This window comes from Streptopelia decaocto (assembly GCF_964273445.1).
Source record: "Streptopelia decaocto genome assembly, chromosome: 4".
NCBI lineage: Eukaryota > Metazoa > Chordata > Aves > Columbiformes > Columbidae > Streptopelia > Streptopelia decaocto.
In genome coordinates this window covers 21,736,704-21,759,561 of record NC_138658.1, presented here as the reverse complement: position 1 = coordinate 21,759,561, position 22,858 = coordinate 21,736,704, and the positions used below count along the sequence as shown (strand labels likewise).

General features: G+C 35.6%; 1 protein-coding gene across 2 annotated transcripts in view; it reads left to right on the top strand.

The window, feature by feature from the left end:
• TTC29 (tetratricopeptide repeat domain 29) overlaps positions 1–22,858 on the top strand; it is a 148,565-nt gene that overhangs the window by 20,578 nt on the left and 105,129 nt on the right. For both annotated transcript variants that reach the window (XM_082050592.1, XM_082050593.1), the window contains exons 2-4: positions 1,152–1,248; positions 4,959–5,042; positions 20,056–20,279. In XM_082050592.1, coding sequence (XP_081906718.1) covers positions 1,157–1,248; positions 4,959–5,042; positions 20,056–20,279 — 400 coding nt within the window. In that variant the 5' untranslated portion in view covers positions 1,152–1,156. The remainder of the gene's footprint in view (positions 1–1,151; positions 1,249–4,958; positions 5,043–20,055; positions 20,280–22,858) is intronic.

The window sequence follows — 22,858 nt, the reverse complement described above, 5'->3', positions numbered from 1 at the left end:
ATGTTCCTGTGTCTGATTGTAGATCAGTTTATTTATAAATAATATTTTTTTTTCTGTAACAAATGTTATCATTAGTACTAAGACCTAAAATAAACATCATATCCTCTCATCTTTTTAACCTAAAATTGTCTTTGTTATTCCAGTCTAAGTAATACAATTTTAAAAATTGCTTTACACTAACTGTAGCAAAATTTTTCATAAATTAAATGGCTTTTGATCCCAGGAAGACTAATATGTAAAACATATGCTGCTCTGATGCTGATCATTCAGTATCAAGATGATTCATATCTAGCATTTAGTGAAAGGAAATATATTTTGCAGGGAATAAATGTAGCAAATAGTTAAATTATTCCCTCCTTCCTATTATATTCTGTTTTCCCATCCCTATTAAAAGTTTGTGCCTTGAGGCCTACCAGCAGGGCATGCAATACCTACATTAAACCAAATTTAAAAGTAAGGGTGCTCCTGCTGCTAACGTCCTCAGATCACAGACATGCAAAATGAAGGAACTGGCAGCTGAAACTTTAATGGTAGGAAGTGTAGACTGAATACTTGGGGAAAAAACACAGTAGCTCTATGTGACAAAAAAGTCCTATTAGCATTTATGTACTTCAAAATGACGAGCTAGACGATTCTACATACCTGTGTGGCTTTCAGCTTTTGCTTTAAGTAAAACCTTGTGTTGTAAGAGTAGTATTACTTACATTTTTTTATTCAAAGGATTGTTACTGTTACAATTATGTATTATTTTGAATGTTAATACAGTGCCTGTTGTTGCATTGCATACTACATGTTCCATCATTCATGCTCTTATGTATTAAAATATTATTAATGCTTGGACCGAGATAGCTTGAGGAAGCACAGGGAATCACATGCAAGAAAGGCTGCTGAATCAGGTGTCCCTGTGCAAATCAAGAGCACTCCCATGAAAGAGAGAAAACCATTGAAAGTAAGATCATGACCATTCCTATGCATTATATCCTAGTGAAGCAGTTCTGAGGCCTGACACAATTTGTGTGGAACTGGAGTCCAGTTCTACACGTAAGGCAATGGAAATAAGAGTTGACTGGGAAGCAGCACAAGAAGGATAGAAACTGCATCACTGGGAAGACACTGTTTGAAGTCATGTTGGTTTTGTTTGTTTGTTTTAGTTAAAATGAATGTGTTGCCTCAAGCGATCCTACAAAGCCCACGGGAGCATCCCAGGTTCCTAGAGCAGACTGCTTGCCCCTCATCAGACTTTGCAAGGTATGTACCTCTTTTCCTTCAGAGTATCATTTCACTGTGAATAGCTTCAATCAGCTATGGCAAGGTGACAAATTATGTTTGTTTTTTTTGCAATATTTAAAACTGCAAAAATCAGAGGCAAGGAAAAAATCTCTCTTAGGAAAGTTTCATAATTAAGAAGGGAAAAAATAAAAAAGGAAATGTGTTCTGTTTAGGGTAGATATTTCATCATCATTTTTCAGAACCCTTTCAAGAGCTGTAGGAAGTTACTTCCAATTAGCAAATATTGTCTTGCATTGATACAAATGTAGGTCACTGAAAATGTGCTTATTTGGATGAAGAGACAATTTTTTTTTAAATTCAGTTTATTGTGTCTTAAAATATAATGAATAAAACTGATTTGAAAAACATTATCCTATACTGAATAACTGAGAGAGTTAACAACAGTGCCATACTTGCAAGCCATCTTCTTTCTGTAGATGCCTGCATGGCTTTCCATTCCGTTGTACTCATTCCTTCTCTCAGTTACTTGTATCCATACATTTTTGGCTCCCTCACCGAGTACTGGTCTCCCAGTTATCACTCTGCCCCAGTATGCTCTTTTACCTGAAATTGCCTGCATTTCAGAAAGAATTGTGGCTGTTTCTTAAAGTTGCACAGCTGCATGTCCATGTGTAAAAGCAGTAAGGATCTAGAAACATGGTATCCTTGGGCCTAGACTTTCTGAGGGATCTCCTACTGGTAGGTGTTCTCTCACATGTTGATAGAATAAAGACATGCAGTGATGTCTTGCAATTTATTTATTTATTTATTTTAATCTTTTATGGCTGGAGCAGTGCTTTGCAGCCATCCTTTTTTCCAGTAACAACATTGCTGGAGAACTCACCCCAGAGATAGGAGGCTCATTTCGTTCCTTTGCTTGGGGAGTTCCACGTTCTAGAAGATCATTCTGCAGCAGTCCTATAGAAGTTGTGCCTATTTGCAGAAAATAAATGTGTGATTCTGTAATGGTCTAGACTATGCTGTACGTGCATAGTGACTGGAGCAAGAAAAGCTCTGCCACTTTCTTCAATAGGAAGTTTTGAGCAACTTGTGTCTGAGTTAAGAGAATAGGCACTGGGGATAGAAAGTTGTGTGAGAATCACCTTGGTCCTTCATATTTTCTGCGACTTTGTACTGTTCTTTGATTAAAAAGCCCAGTGTATTTATCAGTAAGTCTATTTCTAGGAAAAAAAAAAAGAAACAGTATCTATTTTTTTTTCTGTGTAGACTGGTAATAGAAATAATTATATGTGTAAAATGTTAACTATGGGATAGGTGTCCCTTGGATTAAAATACATTTCTTTTTAATAAGTGATCAATTTAAAATTAAATAGGAGTCAATTTACAGGTGAATTCGACTCTTTTATAAACTATTTATGAAATACAGTGAGTCATCATGGAAAAACTGGAGAAATAAGGTTAAAACAGTTTGGAAAAAGCAAGTGGCAACTTCTGGAAGAAACAATGCCTATTAGCCTGTGCCATCCGCACCTCATTTCACTATTAAGAAACACTGTCCATGCTGAGTCACGATCTCAGTTATTCCCATTAATTACTTTTATTGTTTTTAATTCTCATTGCATACAACAAGGCATTTTAGATAACGATTATTTGAGGTGACGGAATTTTCTACTGTGTATTTTTTCCTATCTACCTGTCTTTTCTGGTTATTACTACATTAACATCATTAATAATAACAGCCAGGATGAGAGAAGTATTCATTATTTTCAGTAACTTAAATTCTTTATGATGGATGACCATGTTTATAGTTGCATCAGTCCAACACAGGGTATTGCAGAACTTACATAAACAGTAATTGGTGTGCAAGTTGTTGCTTTTGGTTTTTTTTGTTTCCAGTCAGAGCTCAGAAATTTATATCTTGTCTATAAGGTAGGTGAAATTTTAAACTGTATATAGTTCTGGGGGCTTTTCCCCTGAATTTTTTTTTTTTTTTTTAATTATTAAAACATCTTTAAGAAGATAGTGAGAAAGCATCAGGCTTTCCTTTGTTCCAGCTTGAGATGATTTTTAACTGCAGTGTAGATTAATTTGCAGAAAGCTGACAGTGATGCCTAGGAATTCACTTGTAGTTATTTCAGTTTGGGGGTTTGGATTCCCCCCCTATCCCCTCATCTGGTGTGTTCTCTAGATGCTACTGATGTGCTAAAAGCTCATTTTTGTACTCTTAAAACACAAAGGTCAGCCACGGAGTCATTTTGTGTTGACTATTGAATAGTTCATATTTAATTACCCAGAGATACTGCTTTTCAATTTTTCTATTACCTCATGTAAACCTATTGTATCTCAAAATATGCTTTACATCAGTTTAAAATATACGATAATTACCTTATCTTCAGTATCGTAATGACATTATGTATCTTCCTAAATTGTGACTATTTTGGTATGAAAATTTTTATATTGATTCACTTTTGGTATTGATTGTAACTGAATTTTTATGACAATATCCATTAGCCGTACATTTTTCTGGGATTGTGTTACGTGCAGCTTGAAAACAGAAGCCTCTGTTGTTGCAGCTCAGTAGTAGTAAATTCTGGAACAAATTTAAGTGCCCTATTTGTGCCGGAAGTTTTCACTATTACATTGTTTTAAATACTGACATGTCAAAATATCTCTGCATTGCTTAGCTATTCTGTTTTCATTTAAATGAACCTCATGAAGCGTCTTCAGCATTCTCAGAGCAATAAGGAGCATGACGCTTATATTAGCGAACATTATGAAAAGAATTTACTCTCATCCCTTTAATGAAAGACAGCAGCATAATACAAACAAAGAGGAAAGTAATAGATTTATGTGGAACACTAATGTTGAATTTCTTTTATCTTTGAGTGATTAACCAGACAATCTTTATCCTCTTTTAAAGGAGAATAAAAATAAATTCACGTTACTTTTAAAAAGATAATATTCTCTACTGTGGCACTATCAGAATCGATATAAATACATTTTATGGTCAGTAAGTGCATATAATCCTTTGAAATTCAAGGCATCTCTTGTGCGTCAGAATGGAGATGCGAAGAGATGACGTCTCAAGTGAAAAGTGAAATGATGTACAGTTCATATCTTAACATTAGATCCATGCACCCTGAAATTTTTAGGAACATTGCTGTTTATTTTAATGCCCTTTGGATTACCCTCTTAGTGGACTGTCTTTTGCAATATGATGCTCAAACTGTGAAAAGCTGAGAGCAGTCTTAAAAGTCTGCATTGCATAAAGGAAAACATTTTGAGTTGGGTTTAGGATTTTTTTGTCAATTTTCTTTATATTAATTTTGAAAAAGTTAAATAGAAAATAGATTGGACCACCCCAGTCCATACTGATTATCAAAAATGTAAAGGTTCTGGTTTAGAAAACAGTTGAAGTATGGATAGCTTAATGAATTATTATTGATTTAGCTAATACATATTTTTTTCTAGATTAGGCATAAATATCAGATAACCGGCTCCTTGAAAGCTAATACTGACTTTGTTTTCTTTCAGAAAGAAAGGCTTGAATAGCTATAGACCAAAAAATTTAAAAGATATTTGTATATGTTTATAGAATGTCTGATATATTACTTTGTCAATATTTCAGTATTTAGCTCTGCTTGGCAATACTAATATATTATACATGCTGCAGAAGTCTATGTTAGCACCTCACAGTTTTCCTTTTAATTTTTTTCATTTAAATTTAGGATTCATTTGATCAAAGACAAAGATGGCATAGATGATTATTTGGTGAAGAATATCAAAGGGTTGTCACAACAAGAAGCTGCCGCGTAAGTTGGCTTTTTTGAGGCATTTTAACATCCATAAGTTTATTGTTTCCTTTGTTTCTAGTCATCATAATCATTTAAATTTAAAGTGCTCTAGGACCTACCCTTTTTAGTGAAACTTGGCATTTAAAAATTGAAGTTGATATTAAATAATGATGGTTCATTCCTCCTGATCTTAAATATATCAAAGCATTTAGCTTCCTGGTTTTACTAATTTCTGTATTTACCAAAGTATTATATCACATTTGTAACATGATCATTAAGATTGTGTCAGTAATTATATTTGAAATTGTGCTACTTTTAATTTTTTTCTGAGCCTCTGTGAAACGTCCTCTGGGGTGGAACCTTCGTATACCGACATACATGTTCTTGTAATTTTGAATTATTATTTAGCCAAACCCGAGTGCTGACTTCTGCTGTGAAGCATTTAATACACCATTAGTTATTTAAAAACCCAGTGAATGAAAGAAATCTAGATAACTTTTGATTTCTTGCAGCTGAAGTATTTACATTTAGAAGTTACAAGAGACTATGACTGACTTATTCTTCTGGAGTCTTTTAACAGATCCGAGGTTCAGCACCATCAAAATTAATGAAAGAATTCTAACAAATCTAATTGCTGGTTGCTTAAGTGAAATGATTTATTTATTTCAATATTTAAATAATAAAAAGATGCATATACAAGGACTCTAGGCACCTGAACAATTAATATTGCAGGATCACCCTCGCTGTATAAAAACATTCCATCAACCAGACAGGAATTTGACTAGCTAGTTTCTTGCAAAACATGTTTCTTTTCTCCTTCCTAGCCTAAGAATGTACCTGTGAACATTCCCTAAAAACTTTCAAATGAAAATCTAGAAAATTACCACATTTGAGTTGAGGGGTAATAACCTTAGCAGTGTCCTGCATCCATACCATATAATAATCAGCCAGAAGTCACACTTTCTTTTAATGTGATACATGTCCAATTTGACTTTGTTTATATAATGGTAACATGGTAAAGCTAGTAAGTGTTCTGACTGTCACAAAAAAAGATTGTAATATATCTGGTCTGACGATCTAATAGAGCAATGTGTTTAAAGCACACTCCTGCCCACTTTTATTTGAATTAGATTAAAAAATGGACTAAAGACTAGTTCAATGATGGGATTGGGCAGGACCTTCTCACCAAGAGAAACAAAGGAACAAATTGAACTTTGGAAACCAGTGAGAAAATCCACAATGAATTGAGAATTTTATCATCTGTTCTGCAATACATACACAAAGTGGGGCGTTTCCTTAGTGTTTTGTAATATGCCGTTCTTCACAGTTATCAAAGCTTCTTAGAAGATTAAACTGAAATATCAAATGTATTCTGTTTTATTTCTATGCAGATTTTTAAGTACATCTTTTAAAAGATTACATTCATGTTCTGTGTATTTCATTATTTTCACAATTCTAGTTTTTGATAGTAGCTCAGCAGTTACAAAATTTTTGTAGTATGTAATTAAGTAATACTGTTCTATAAATCTGATACAATCATGTGAGAGCAAATGAATGATAACAAACTAGCAGCTACAGTGTAATTACATTAGTACTAGGCTAATCTAGTTATAAAAACCAAAATGTGTCAACTGTAATTTAAAACCAATTTATTAAGTAAGGCAATGCCATATCTGTAAATGATCTTACTGAAATCAATGTAATGCTTTGTGTGCCTCAGCAGACAACAGATGTTTTTACTAAAAAAAGTGTGAGAAATAGCTTATGATATGCTGTGTAGTTTTTAAAATAATGTTTCCATTCCAAAAGTAGGCTATCACACTTCTTTATAAAGGGACAGGATACCTTCCTTTTGCCACCTAAATACCTGCACTTTCGTTAAGATACTTAAAATATTTCCCTAAATAGAAATTGTCATAATTTTAAATAATGTATGATGAAGGTTTTGGTGTTTGTTTCATTTTCTCCAGAGAAATTATCGCTGAGAATGTTTTAAAATCAGAACAGAAAAACACCAATGTTAGGCAGTGTGATAGCATTATAGAGTTTGGTCAACAAAATAGTTTAGCAAGACTTTTGTCAGAAATTGACTCTTTTGAACTAAACAAATTCATCCACATTCATTTGTGCTTATGCTGACAGCAATTATGCACATGGAGGTCAGTGGTACTCTATGTTTAGATACATGTTGATTAGTATAAGAATGTACTGATAAATAGATTCTCAAATTAGGTGTGATGAGTCCTGCATCCTCTGTACTGGCAGTTACTAGGGTGTGCAGATGGAAGAAGTCTGAGAATTTTGGAAGTGGAAAAATCAGCTGGTGTGCTACTAGTAATATACTTACAAATATGAGTTTATTTACTGTCCTTTTCAAAGGACAGTATTTTCAAGCTATTTGGTGCTCATATGGAGGTTAATTTAATGATAAATAATTATTATTTAATAAAAACTTAATAATAATTAACCTCTATTTAATATGGAGGTTAATTTAATAAGTATGTCATTATTTTGTCAAGACAAATTCTTGTAGCCACATTCCTGCTAAATATTAAACACTCGTAATATTTTTTGGTGCATATTAGGCAGAAAACAAATTTATTACCTTCTAAATAAAGGGATCTATGGGCAGTATTGCATTTATGGAAACAAGCAACATTATTTGAAGCCATTTTGTAAAACAATATTCTGCACAATATTCTTTAAAATTAAGATAAGCTAGTTTCTTCATAGTTGGGAAAAAAGCTTGCAGTTGTTCTTCTATCATACAGTACTGGACTCTGTTCCAAATGAAAAGAATTATTTTAAGTGTGCTTATGTGATAATCTATTTTTTTTCTGTGGAAAAATATAGAGATGCTTTTAGGGTTTTTTTAATTTGTAATAATTTTTTGTTGGACGATGTGATAGAAAATGAAGAAAAAACAACGCTTAAGAAAGATAGTACTTTTATTATATTAAATCAGGCTATTACTTTGTTTTCATTGATTTTTGTTCTGTTGATGTGTTTCACCACAAATGAATATGGTGCAAGAAGATGGAAATGGAGAAAAGTAAAGGTTCCCATTAATGCAGTATGTGGCTGCTTTCTTGCTATAGAATTAGGCATTTGTCAGCTTATGAGGAGGTTGGCTGACTTCACTTGCCTTCAATGTGCTGTCCCTGCTGCTTTCTGTTCTTCGTTTTGACTCACCAAATCACTGATGGCTCAAAATCAGGTTGCAGTAAAAATTTAAAATTGTCCTTATGACTGATCTAAGAGTCAAAAGGTTCAGGATGAATGGTGAAGTAAGGCATTTTCCATCAAAGATTTATTCCAGGGTTGATTCTTCAAATGAGATTGGAGCCTAGAATGGCCCAGAATTTGATGTCGTTCCTGTTTCCTGGTCTTTTTGTCAGGACTAGAAAGATCAAGCAATAGTTCTCTCCTCTTCATACAAATGGAAATCATCCAAACAATACCATATCATCAAGAAAGAGTTAAAGACTAGAAAGAGAGACTTCGAAATATTTTTGATGGGAAGAACAGCTGTGTTTAGTAGTGACAAAAATATTACATTCGTGATTTCACTAGATGTATTTCTGTGAATCAGAAGATGAAGTTCTAAGTTCTCACTCAAGATTCATTGGTAGTTAGATGACATCTGAATTATTATATAGATCTGGTACTGGCTGACCTAGATATGCAGAAATTTGGTGTTTTCTGTCTTTTGAGTGGTGGATTGACAGTTATGCCTTGATAAATTTATCAGTGAAGACATGCTCTGATATGACTCTTTGAAGCAGGAGACAAGATTATCTTATATGCATTGGGTCAGATGTTTTTGAGATATAGTGGGTTGTTCTGCTTAGAATTCACCAGAAGGCCGGTCCACTTCAGGATAATCTGGAACACAAAAAGGCAAAGACTTTCAGTCTCTGGTGGACTGTGATCTCCCAGAGCAATTGCCAGCCATTTTAGCTAATACTGGGAAGATCAATCATTAAGCTACTCTGCAGATTGTATACTGAAAACTGGAATATAACTTGTTTTGCACTAGGAGTGATGACTGGTGAATATAGTAGCATTCATTTGCTTCCATAAACCTTTGTCCTTCCGTGCAATAAGAGCAAAGAAGTTTTTACCTACCCTCTTTCCCTGAAAATAAGACCTACCCCGAAAATAAGCCCTAGCAGGACTTTTCAGGTTTTTTGAGGATGCTCGAAATATAAGCCCTACTCAAAAAATAAGCCCTAGTTACAGTTCATTAAAAAGTCAATTTAAATAGTGTCCAGGCAGCTATAACTGTGAAAAAGTAATACGTTTTGGAGCAAAAATTAATATAAGACCCTGTCTTATTTTCAGGGAAACAGGTTAAGTTTAATCCGTAGAACTAGGTGAATCATCCGATATGATCAATGAAAATAATTAAGAATACATAATTTGATTGAGCCACAACTTTTAAGATTTAGACAACTGCTTTAGAATAAGGTAAATTACACTTTTGAATTTCTCTTCGTTGCCGATATAGAGCACTTAGTGTGACCAGGTTAGATGTAGACACAAAAATTTGCAGCTGAGTTCCACACTGGAGAACTATTGAATTTTGAAAGCTTTAAAAAGGCTGAGGTGCAAGTTTTGGAGCATTGCATTCACTGATTCCTGAGGCAGCATTTTTGCAAGAAGTTGTCAAGCCTAGAACAAAAGTGACCTGGCATCCATTTTAAATCTGGTACTGCCATCTTATAGAAGATCATTTTTCCATTCTTCAGTGAGAGAATAAAAAGGGACAAATTATTAACTGACCCCCCTCTCACCCACTTCTTCCCCAAGTTTCTGCTATTTTGGGTGTCAATATCTACTAGGTAGAATTATGGAAAAAATAGTCAGAAAATTAATGAGAGATTAAGTGTTAGTGCTCAAGGTAACTGCAGACATAAGAGATTTCTCTTCTAAATCCTTCCTTGTTCTACCAGTTGGTCTCTGAATATTCAACTCCACCTGTCTTCCAACACTAAAGAGGATCCAGATGTCACCTGATGAGAGACCAGGATGATCTGGAGGGTCCAATGAGGAAGAGGAATGGGGTTGGTGGGCTGATGGAAAGGAGAAGGCCTAGCTTGAAGGGTGATTTATTCTTTATTCTCATCACAGCCATGACAGACTAGTAAGATCTAGCATTAGACTTGACTTCTGATCTTGTCCTCTGTTTATAAGTTATTTAATTCATGAGAGTTTTGGTACTTAGGTATAGATTTGTTTTGTTTTCTATTTTTCCATATTCTAGTCTTTAGCATTAATAGGCCAGTTCTTTAAGGAAGCTAAATACGAATAGATGACTGGGGTTTTGATGAATCCAGACTTTTGAGTAGCTGTCACCTCTACCAAATAGATTAGTAAGGTGACTTCATAGGTGACCTATTAAATCTTTTGCTCAACAAATAGATTTGGACCTTTTTCCATTGACAGCTTATCATATTGCCATTTTGTCTTTTTGCAACCTGAAATCTTTACTGGGACTTTCCAATTTGAACGTGCATAATTTAGACTTGAGAATTTTGTGTTGTGAAGTGGATTGGGCCATTTTGTGAGGCTTCCAAGGGACAGGGGAGGAGCACTGCCAAGAATAAGGGTTAGGAAAAATATCTTGTTGGCATGGTGTTTTATGGCACAGAAGGAGGAGGGGTAACTGCTCTTAATAGAAAGCTTGCAAAAGGCAATTTCAGACACAGACAGATAATGCATAGGTGCAGATTTTGGTTTTTCCTTGTATTTCAGTCCTCAATTGCACTGTACTTGGTTCTAGTGATGCACTGATTTCAGCTGCTTCCATATCTTCTTTGTTTATCATTATGAAGACAGAAGAAGAGAGGAGAGCTCAAGGCAGGTAAAGAAAGACATAACAGCAAAAGGGGAAGGATGTAAACCGTGCTTTCCCTTTCATAATCAGGTCGTAAAATCACAGAGTGGTTTGGATTGGAGGGGGTCTTCAAAGCTCATCTAGTCCAAACCCCTGCCATGAGCAGGGACATCTTCAACTAGATCAGGTTGCTCAGACCCTCATCCAGCCTGGCCTGGAATGTCTCCAGGGATGGGGCATCTACCACCTCTCTGGACAACTTGTTCCAGTGTTGCACCACCTTCATCGTAAAAAAAAAAAAATTCTTCTTTATATCTAGTCTAAATCTACCCTATTTTATTTTAAACCCATTAGCCCTTGTCCTGTTGCTATAGGCCCTCCTAAAAAGTCTGTCCCCATCTTTCTTGTAGGCCCCCTTTAAGTATTGAAAGGCCACAATAAGATCTCCTCAGAGCCTTCTCCAGGCTGAACAACCCGATCTCTCTCAGCCTTTCCTTACAGGAGAGGTGTTTCTTCCCTCTGATCACTTTTGGGGCCTCCTCTGGACCTACTCCAACAGGTCCATATCTTTCCTGTACTGAGGGCTCCAGAGCTGGATGCAGTACTCCAGGTGGGGTCTCACCAGAGTAGAGGGGCAGAGTCACCTCGCTTGACATGCTTTTCACACTTTTGATGCAGCCCAGGATGCTGTTGGCTTTCTGGGCTGCAAGTGCACATTGCCAGTTCATGTCCAACTTTTCATCCACCAGTACCCCCAAGTCCTTCTCTGCAGGGCTGTTCTCAATCCCTTCATCCCTCAGTTTGTAATGATAACAGGGCTTGCCCTAACCTGTGTGCAGGACCTTACACTTGGCCTAGTTGAACCTTGTGAGGTTCATATGGGCCCACTTCTCATGCTTGTTCAGATCCCTCTGAATGGCATCCCATCCCTCAGGCGTGTCAACTGCACTACTCAGCTTGGTGTCTGCAAATATGCTGAGGGTGCATTTGATCCCCCTGTCCGTGTCAATGACGAAGATATTAAACAGTACTGGTTCCAATATGGACCCCTGAGGGACATGGCTTGTCACTGGTCTCCATGCAGACATTGAGCCATTGACCACTACTCTCTGTATGTGACCATCCAGCCACTTCCACTGAACAGTCCATACATTGAATCCATATCTCTCCAACTTAGAGAGAAGGATGTTGTGGTGGACCATATCAAAGGCCTTACAGCAGTCCAGTCTTTCCTTGTCCACTGATGTAGTCACAACATCAAGTGATGGAGTTCCAGCAAGATTTGCTTTTTTTGCTCATCTCAGTTTTTGGATGTGACCCATGAACACTCTTTGTCACATTACTCTGGTTGAAAACTGATGGCATATTGTGTCAACTCATTTACATTTTATAAGGATATTTCTTCACTTTTAAATTAAAAACTATGGAAAAGAGTAAATTGAACCGAAGAAATGTCCCCTTTCATAGTAAAATAAATTTTAAATTAAGGCACTCTATCCCAAACTCCCTGCTGATGTGTTGCTTGTGAAAAGGGAGATGGCACAAGTTACTTATTGAGCTAGAAGATAAATTTTAAATTTATTTCACAATATTATTTAAATATGTATTTTTTTCTGTCTGAATAATTCCTAACAGTCTTGCTTGCCTTGACCAGGATTCAATATTTATTAATCAACTTTCCAAAAGAGATTTCAGTACTTAGAGGCACACATTCTTTTTGGTCAAATGAATGATCTCTGTGAATTTCGAGTCTGATAAACATATTATTTAGTGTAATTAGGCAGCGATCTAAAGAACAGAACTGTGTGGGAAGTGAATGGTTTGCATTTCCTAAAGAAACTTCTCTGTGCATTTGCGTAATGTGAAAGGTTTTTCTTGAAAAGGTTAAAAAAAGTTCTAATCAACTTCTGTACATTATGTAGAACTTCATTTTCTAAACTCTGCAAAAGAAAGTTTCATATTTAATGGGAAATCATGAATTATTCCATTTATTATCTACTTCCTCCTTTCAAAGACATGATCTGGATAAAAGGCGGGGTGAATAATTTCAAAAAATACAATACATTTTTAATGGGAAGGTGCAAACTACAGATTCTCATGACTATTAGCAAGTATAGAGGAAACAGAATTTTACTTGCAAAAACTCATCAAACTCTTGCCAAGATAAAATACATGACATACTTTAATAAAGAAGAACACAGTGAGCTGAAGTTTTTCTTTTTTTATGTAACTTGTTGTTTTTACTAAGTTTGGTCGTACGGTTTTCTAGTGCTTTCATTTCTCAATAGTTGAACAATATTCAGTACTGAAGGTAATGGACAAGCAATACACAACTGACTTCTGTTTTTAAAACACTCCGTTGAGTTGAAGCCTCTCTAACGTACAAAAAGAGTCTGAAATAAAGAAATACAGTCTAATTTGCCACGGTACAATTATGACTTCCTAATAATTCTCAGTGAATCCCTCTGAATTGTGTACAATCCTTTATTTTCCTCTTAATCTCTGTGTGGTCTGTTTGTCCTTGGACTACTGAGTAAATTCCGTTGAGGACTTGAATAGGATATCATAAACAAAAGCAAAAATACTGTGGGAATTGTTCATAGCAATAGTATAATAAATGCATAGCCTTGTATAGCATTTTATGATAATTCAAGGCATCATCTTGAGAAGATATAGAAAGTAAATAATTATTATCATCTTTTTCAAAGAATAATTTTGCACACTCTGAAAGAAACCTGCAGAGAAATCTAATGACCTCTCCGATATCATGCAAGTCGAATGCAAAGGGTTTCAAACTCACAAGTTCTCGCTCTTAGTCCATTAGGTCAGCTTTGAAATAAAAGGGGAAAGTTGAGAAATACTTCATTTTGATAAATAATAGTCCATAAAATATGGTTGAAATTCCTTTTGTTAATTAACATAATTGATTTAGAAAGAAAGCAGAAAGATTAATGAAGAGAATGGGTTTTTTTTCTGATTATGCTTGAAATAATAGGTAAAGATTAGAGGTGTGTGTGCCCTTGTATGAGGAATATTTTTGTAAGGGTAGCACTTTTATCTTTTTTTAGTGCTTTCTTTGCATTTATGTTTGGGAACAGAATGTTCCAAAAGTTCATTGCTAAATTTATATTTCCATTTTCTGTGTTAATGAGGTTTCTTAATTATTACAGTACTTACATTCATTTTAAAATACTTCATCTGTGTCATCCTTTGATGTTTATAATTGATTAATTTTTCATTTTATGTAGTGTTAAAGTGGCAGCGTAGCTTTGAACAAAAGGAAGTGAGTTCGATATATATGTTCTTTACAGGATCCTACTGACAGGTTATGCATCCACCTTTGATTGCATGATTTAGGTTAAAGTGTGGTTTGACAGCATCTGGAGTCTGTGAGGCAGAAAAATACTGAATTACTTATGCTGAAAGTTATTGTACCTATATATGTGATATAAAGTACTGATGTATTTATTTTCTGATATACTTCATTTGAATCTTTCTATTAATAGTTCTGAAACCACAGCTCTTATTTAACAAAAGATCTGAATTGTTACAAAAGTCAATTTTAAGTAGATGTTCTTCCCTCTCATTATATATACAAATAGCCATGCAATATTTTTTATTTACTATTTAGGGAGTGCTTTTTATAATATTTGAGGCTTTGCTGAATTTTATGCTTTTTGTGTTAGGACATTAGCTATTTCAGCTCTATAATTTGGAATTAAAAAACATGGATCCCACCTCAATATCATTTAATTCTCGGCTGTAGTAATCAAAAATTCTGATGTGTAAGCTAACTGTCTCTTACTACTTAATTGCATTTACTGTACTTTCATATCTTTCTTTAATAAGATTACTATATTCTACAATTTAACGTATTACTCTCCATTAAATATTTCATTAAAAGAGAAGTATTTAAACGGACAGTCTTTAAACCAGGATTAAAGAGGTCTGTATCCCAATTCAGTTAAATAGCTTTGTATCGGTAGCAGTATGTGCTGAAAATGTTTTGGGTATCTTGCCCGACTGAGGTACTTGTCTGAGTCTCTGAGGTCAGTGTGAAAATTCATAGACGTGACTCAGTTATATTTTCAAGTAAGCTGTTTACCTCACTTGGCTGGATTGCAGCCCAGACACGTGACAAGGTAAATTTCAACAGAGTACCTGGTTTTATACCACTGTAGCCTGGATCACAGCATCGCTGAATGCGATAGTCAAATCTTAGCTTCCATATCTACCAAGTATTTGCATAAGTGCTTTTTATCTTTTACAATGCGCTGTGTTAAATATATTTTAGGTGTGGGTCGCTAATGGTGTTACCAAACTGTTACAGTTTTTGTCCGTCAAACTATAGCTAAATAATAATTCCTCTTTTGATTCTTAGGCAGAGTAGCCTGAAATGATAAAGCACACTTGGCTTTTTAGTGTGTTGTATAGTATTTGTTTTCACCTAGTGCATGTATTTTTCAAATTTCAGTGAGGAAATTCTCATGTCTCCTGGTTTATGGTGTGTTTGTTTAATGTGTAGGTTAAATACAAAGTATCTAAGTATTCACACACTTGAAGTGTTTTTAATTTTCTTGTAGTTTTATAGGCAGGAAATGTGGAGAGGGGAATTAATATATATTTGCTTAAATAAACTGAGGCAAAAATATCTTGCTTATTTTCTTCACAATTTTGCGATCCTTATCGAAGTCATTTATATCAGTCACTGACTTGGTAACTGCACAAGGAAATCCCAAGTGGATGAATCTATTTGAATAGTTTCTAAACATCATAATAATTGGTAATGATTTTGTTGCTTAATCCATACCATTTTGTGCTTTACAAAATGGGATTGCTACAGGACACTTGTAATCAGCTGTTGGCATTAACATGTAGTACTAATTAAATCCTACAAAGTCTAAAGATATGAACGAAAACCACACAAAAAAACCACCACACCAGACAGGAGGCATGGAGATTTAAGCTGATGATAAATAATTCTGTTATGCTATACTAACTATTTTGATTATTTCCAACACCAGTACCTGCCACTTAGCCTCTAAATTTCCTTTTTTTTTTTTTTTGTTTTCTCATTCGGTGTAAAGGTTAGAATGCAAATAGCCTTGGTGCGCAGGATTATAAATTAAAGGGAATGTAGAATGGTACTGTCCTGGTCTCCCAGCATTGCTTAAGAGTCTTGTAAAAGTACAATACCATAACATAGTAAATACCTTGAGATTGAAACAAGAATGTAATTTCATTAGCCTCACTGAAGATGGGTATTGATGATTTTTGCACTGGTAGAAGAAGATTAGAATCAGTTTTCTGAGATTTCTCTGCATAACTCTAGATATTTTTAGAATAGCAATGATAATAATAAAAGAAATCCATGTAAGAAAATTATGTAGGTAGCTGTATAATGTAAGAAAAGTAAGACGCCTGTAGCAATACCTAGGTACATTTAAAGCACAGTGTTAACAGTAGCCGTGCTTTTTCAAGCTCACAGATCCACATGCAATAGCTGCTTCCACCTCTGTGATATTATACCACATGAAATCATAATCTATACCTTGGTACCACTAAAATGACAACTTTTTGGTGGCTATTTATTTGCTGTTGAAACTTCTTCTGACACCCATTGCCCCGCTGCAACACACAGCAGCAACTGCTGCAGTGGGACCAATGCAGGGTACCCAACCAGATCCACTCAGTGGGCCTCATTTAACTGTTTTACCCAAGTTGCGTAGACTAACATCTCACAACATCAACAGGGTTTTGGTAATGACAGAGATGAGCGTACAGTCAGAGGAACAGTGGAATGTCAGCATCATCTATGTTGGCATTAAGTATTATGGTTTTCATCTGTTGAATTTCATGGATTAAAAAAAATGAAATAAAATAAAAAGAACAAATATGCTGCTTTAAATTTAGAACACATTAATCGGTCTCTTTGTTTTAATCATAAATACATAGCTATGCTCCCGATTTCATTGAAAAATAATTTGTTTTTAAAAACCCATCTGAGATGTTTTCTCCTAGCGTGCACATGTGATCATTCAAAGGGGATAGAGGACTTCAGGTTTATATTCGTATCACGGATGAATTTTAAAATTAACCACAGCTAACATGCCAAAGCCGCCTGCTCATTCTAATGGGACTGGCGCAATTGCTCGCACGCAGTGAGGCCACATGGGCGGGTTTCTGCGGCGGCTCCGCGGGCCGGGTGGCGCAGGCTCCGCGCAGAGCGCTCGGGGCGCGCTGGCCCGTCCTTTGTTCTGCAGCCTCGGCCTCGCCGCACCGGCTGCGCGCTGAGGAGCGCGTCCCGGCTGCAGTTTGCCACATTGCCAGTAGATGCCCCCAGAGACCACTAAACCTCTGGAACGGCTCCGCTTCCAGCAGATGAAAGGCCGGTCTTTCTTCATTTTGCTGCTCGGAGTTAACAGGATTGTTCAGAGGAAACCTGCAATCGGCGTGGACGCGATTTAGAAAAACAAACTTCCTTGTTTAATAATATATCATAATTTATTAGCTAGGAAGGTTCAAAAGGTTTAGTTTATTGATGTAGTAACAACATACTGTTAACAGTTGAATCAAAATAAATAATGTACATTTAATTAGGTATCAGTTTTTTATATTGATATTAGGAATAAAGTAATCTTCGGTTATGTTAAAAAATAATACATTCTGTTTAACCTCTCCTTTTACATGCTGCATGTTACAAAAAGCAGTATGAAAATGATTTTGAGGATTGAGGATGTATAGTTTATCTCAAGATACCATGAAAAGTTTATTCCTGTCACCTACACTGCTCCTCTATTCAAAAGCACTGTTTGCTGGGAAAAGGACACTGGCGTTTTCATTTGGAACCACTTTGATAATTGAAACAATTTCAGAACTCGTTGCAGTGGCAGGCTCTCTTAGGTGTCTCAAATACCATTCATCCCTGTAATGTCATTCATTTCTAGCCCTATGGTATTGTTTATGTGTGTGATATGTCACTTGTAACTTATATATAGTGGAAACTTAAGGAAACAGAGTATTCTTATTTTGCTCTTTGTGTATTTTCTCTTTTTAAGTATAAATGAGAGAGAACTTCTATCTTTGCCTTTAAAATTTGGATGGTTAGACAGTAGATAGCCCCACTGCATGAGTTAAAATCAGTTATCTTTGCCTAAAAAAAAAAAAAATGTGCGCTGTACTGTATGATTGCTTCAGCATTATTTCGATTTCTTTTTAAAACTGACCTGTATTCCTGAATGTTTTCTATACTGGCTTGCAAATAATGCTGTCTTGTGGAGAAAATGTGCCTTGACTTCAAGTAGAACACATCAATCTACAGCAAATAACATGTTACATGGACACAGGTTTTCTGTTAGTATAAATATTTGTACTGTGCTCAGTGAGTGTGCCATGAGTGTTAAAAATGAACTGAATATTTTGTTTAGTCACTGTCAAGACCTTTTATCAGTGTTTTCTTATTTATTTCCAATACATCTAATGACCTAATGCATAAACACATGTACACATATGTAGATCACAGCATGTAAAATAAATATGCATGTGTGTCTGCTATGCAGATTGTTATTCCATTGCTGTATTAATATAATATCTTTACAGTATTTTTAAGCTTTATACTGTTTATCTGATAGATGACAAATATAGCATCTTCTGGCAAATTAAAATTTAAATGTTTTAAGATATTTGTCATCTACTTTTCTAAGATAAATGTTGCAAATGTTTTGTGGTACAGAATAGTTCTATCTTTTCCCTTGTCTGTGTGAACAATGTGTGCTTTTTAATCTCAAAACCCACCTATTTATATATTAAACATAAATTCAGTACTGTCTAGTCTAAATTGTATCAGGATTTTGTAATATTTTTGTGTTCAGTTCTGCAACTGATATGTAAAAAATACCTATGAAGGATTACCGTGCATCTATGTAGTAATTAATAGATTTTATTTTACACATATTAAATATTGCAGATTATTTACTTATTACATCTCACATTACGGTTTATTTCAGTGACATCTAGCTAAAGAGGTTTTTTACATCACTTCCGTCTTATTAGCTTTGTTAAAGAACTACAGTAGCTCTTTTTAGGCTGAAAGTATTAGTCTCATTAGGGCATTGTTTAGCATGATGTCATCTGAATTTATTACATACACCATAGACAGCAGTTTTCAGAATTCCATATTTATTTTAAAGCTGCTGAGAATTTGATGTTAAAGGGATTTTAATCTAAAAATATGTTCTTGAAAACAGTTTGGAAACATAACAGAAGATGCGAAATAAAATTAACGCATTTGTTGGGCCCTTGCCATTTTACTGGTACAAAGGTTTGTTTTCTCACACTAGCTACCTACGCCTGCAAACCTTTACATCTGTACTTTAGTGTTGCATGCAGTCCCATTGGACTCATTGTTTTCTTCAGGATAGGACACAATGATTGTTTTGTGCCACATGAAAAAAATATTTTGATTATTTCCATAAATAATGCCTCAAATGATATATTATCTCTTGAGAATATTTGATGACACAACTTTTTGATATGAATATCTTATCAGAGTTTACGAATGAGATAACTTTCATATAAATTCATTGTTGTGTCATTTGATTTTAAAATTAGGGAGAAATTATCAAACTTTCGCATCAGAAAACCAGTCCCAGCTGAAGTTCTGTGCTAAAGAGAAGTAAAATAATATCTAAAGATTATGTTTCTGGCATAGCATTTGTTTGACATTTTAAACCAAGCCGTTGTCTCCTACAGCAAAACTATTTAACATATACATTGTTTTGACATGTGGAATGTGCCTCATTTTTCCCTGTGCACTATTTTAAAGCAAACTAAAAGTTCATTGTGTTTTCATAAAATAATGTAAATCTGTTTGTTTTTTTTTTTTTTTTTGCCATCAGCCAGCCGTTTTTACCAATACCAGCTAAAGAATACCAGTATATTTTTTAAATGTTTTCAATACATGTATTGGTATTTATTCCCCATTGCCACATTTACTTCCCTGGGGTATGACATTCATAATTGTATTTTAGTAGAATGCTTTTGGAGCAGGTGAAAAAAAATACCTCTTCCACGCTGGGGAACTGCAGAAGTCTCTTCTTGAAAGCTGCTTTAGCTATCTGTACTGATTTGGTACGGTGGAGAACAGAATACAGGTTTAAAGGCTTAAAAAATCTGTCTTTTTCTTATTCCCAGGCACAGGAATTCATACAAGAAGAACATCTGCATAGACATGCTGCGCCAGGGTTATCACGAGTCCTTCTCGGAGCTCTTTGCTCTGATCCAGAAGTGGAATGCCTTGAGGGAGGCTGCGGGGCCTGGGTCAGCCATATGGCAGCAGAAGTCCCTGGAGGAGCAGCCTGAGAAGCTGGAGCAGCTTCACCACTTCCTGACCAGGGCGGAGGCGGCCGGGCGAGCAGGTACGCGGGGGATTGCGGGGAGCGGAGCAGCAGGAGCCGCAGCCGCCAGTGCCTGGGGGAAGCTTCCAAATTGTTTCATGTATGAATTTGAAGCATTACCGCATCTTAGCACATTTCAGCCTTAGTCAATTAAGCTGTATTTGTGGAATAAATGATTAGGAACTGCGGATAGCAGGAGAGGTTTTGTGAAGGGGAAAAAAAAAAAAAAAAGGAAAAACATATAGACTGCATTATATCATCAGAAAAGCTTTGAGAACATCTCAATTATTTTCTCATCATTTAATTATTCATTGTTTTTCTCTATTGATTTGTGTAGCTGGTTTTGTATTAGAAAAATTTAATAGGTGAAATGCTGTTTCACAGAGTAATAGTTTTATAAATCTGATTTTATTAAATACCCTGTCTGCTAATTGTGTTTGGATTTGTGACTGACTCATAAAGGATTGTGAACGTGTCAGATAAAATACAGCACAGATGTAACATGCTACCTGTGAATTACTGAATATTAGTGAAGACATAACTCCAAATTACTGTATTTTCTCTATTGCCTACTATTTACTAAGCTCGTATTTATAATTTAGTTTTACTATAAATAGTAACATAACTTACTCTGTCTTTCTCCTTTGAAATAAATGTAGATATGGAGGCAGATAAAGCTTTAACTGCAATCCTGTTTCATAGCTGAGCTGATTTCAGTATAGTTGGCTTCTTTTGAGTTACATTCTGATCATTACAAATACGAAAATCTACATTAAAGATTGCGAGTTTGGAACGTAAGCTTTTTGACTGAAATTTAGGAACACGCAACTTCATTTAAAAAAAAATAAAAGGAACAGCAAAAACCCCTACCTTTCAGCACGTAAAAACATATTCATTTAAGATGTTTGTTTTGTGTTTACTGTGTCAGTCAAAAGTTGTGTTTATTTAATTCACTGTATTCTAGGCAGGAAATCTAGTCAGCCTGTGATTGGAAGGAATCTTCAGATTTTTCTGGAGTATGGTTAAAACCCGACCAGGCACTCCTGTAGCTTGCAGGAGAACAAGAGAGAAGTTTTGCACTCCGCCTGCCCTGACAGACACATTCTGCCAACATTTAGATGTTCAAAACGTGGTAGATGTGGCTTATCTTGGAAGACCTGCTTCCTGCACCTGCTGGAGGAGGGCACTTTGCCTTCCTTCAGTGCAAGATACTTTTCAGTGTTACAAACTGATGTGTGACAACAGAGCTGGTGAACATGCTCCCAGAGAGTCAAGGTGCTGCTGGCTGTGCAGCTCCCACCCCTCAGAGAGGCCCTTTCTCTCTCTGAATCCAGCGCTCATTGTGTGCTGAGCTCTGCCAGTCTCAGCTCTCACTGAGGCGAGATACCACCCGTTGTCTGACTGATGGCATCTCGCTTCTAGGAGAAAAAAATCTCCCAACTTTGCCTGTTAAAGTTGGTTGAAATGAAAGAAGAGAAAAAGAATGAGAATGTGCCAGTAGAGCTGGCAAGCATCTTTACTGAATTTCTAGATCAAGGTATAGTTAGTTTTCTTTTTTTTTCACTAGTTTCGATGCAAACCTTTGTACAAATCGCTTGTTTGTTTTAAGTGAGGCTTGAGTCACCTGGCTTATGAAGGGCTGGATGTGAATTCATGGTGCAGGTGTTAGAGTTAGGAGTGCTGTGAAGATAACATACGAATTATACAGCTCATCAAATACTAATTCGGTAGTTCTGCTTATCCGGTTACTTTCTGATTCTAATCAAATTGCTTGGGGCTCTGGCTTATGATCTCCTGACAACTCTAGTTGACACCACTTAAGAAGTGTTCAGCAGTTCGTCTCAGCTGGAACTTACCATGATGTAACAACAGCAGCTGACCTGCATTTGCTCTTCAGTGGCCACAGTTCAAGCTTAAAAGGCTGAAAGTAGTATTTGGGGCTGTAGACAGTGTGGGTTTCACAGCATGGCTGATGTTGCTAATATTAGGCTAGCTGAAAGTCTCCCTCTCTCTGGTCTGGTGTGTTGTCCTGAGCTAACAGTTGTGTTGAAGGAGAGATAGCAGGTATAAATTATGAAAAAAAAAAAAAAAAAATCTTCATAGCTTTAAAGTTTTTTGACAAATATGAATTTCACAAAGGGATTGCTTTTGAACCTGAAGTGGTAAGTGGAAAACAAAACTTCACTTACTATGTCAGTAGATAACTTTCTTATTAATTAATTTTTCTCACCTGATAATTTTGTATCATAGAGTGTTGCTGTCTTAATTGTGAGTATAACTTAGAACTGCTGCTCCTAAGTTTAGAGTTTTATAATTGCTACCGCAGTGCATGGAGAAAACTAGATATCCGTTCGCTTTCCATATTTATTGGTGAAATATGTGGTTTATAGATCTATATAGCTATAGATATAGTTTGTAGTGATATGATGCTGTAATGCTGGATGTAAAGTGTATGCTTGGACAGAATCAGCACCATCCATCACAACGTGGAGGCTGATCAATATAATCATAGAATGTCCTGAGTTGGAAGGGACCCACAAGGATCCAACTAATAGTCCAACTCATGTCCCTGTGTATGATACCAAAGAACAATTATTTTC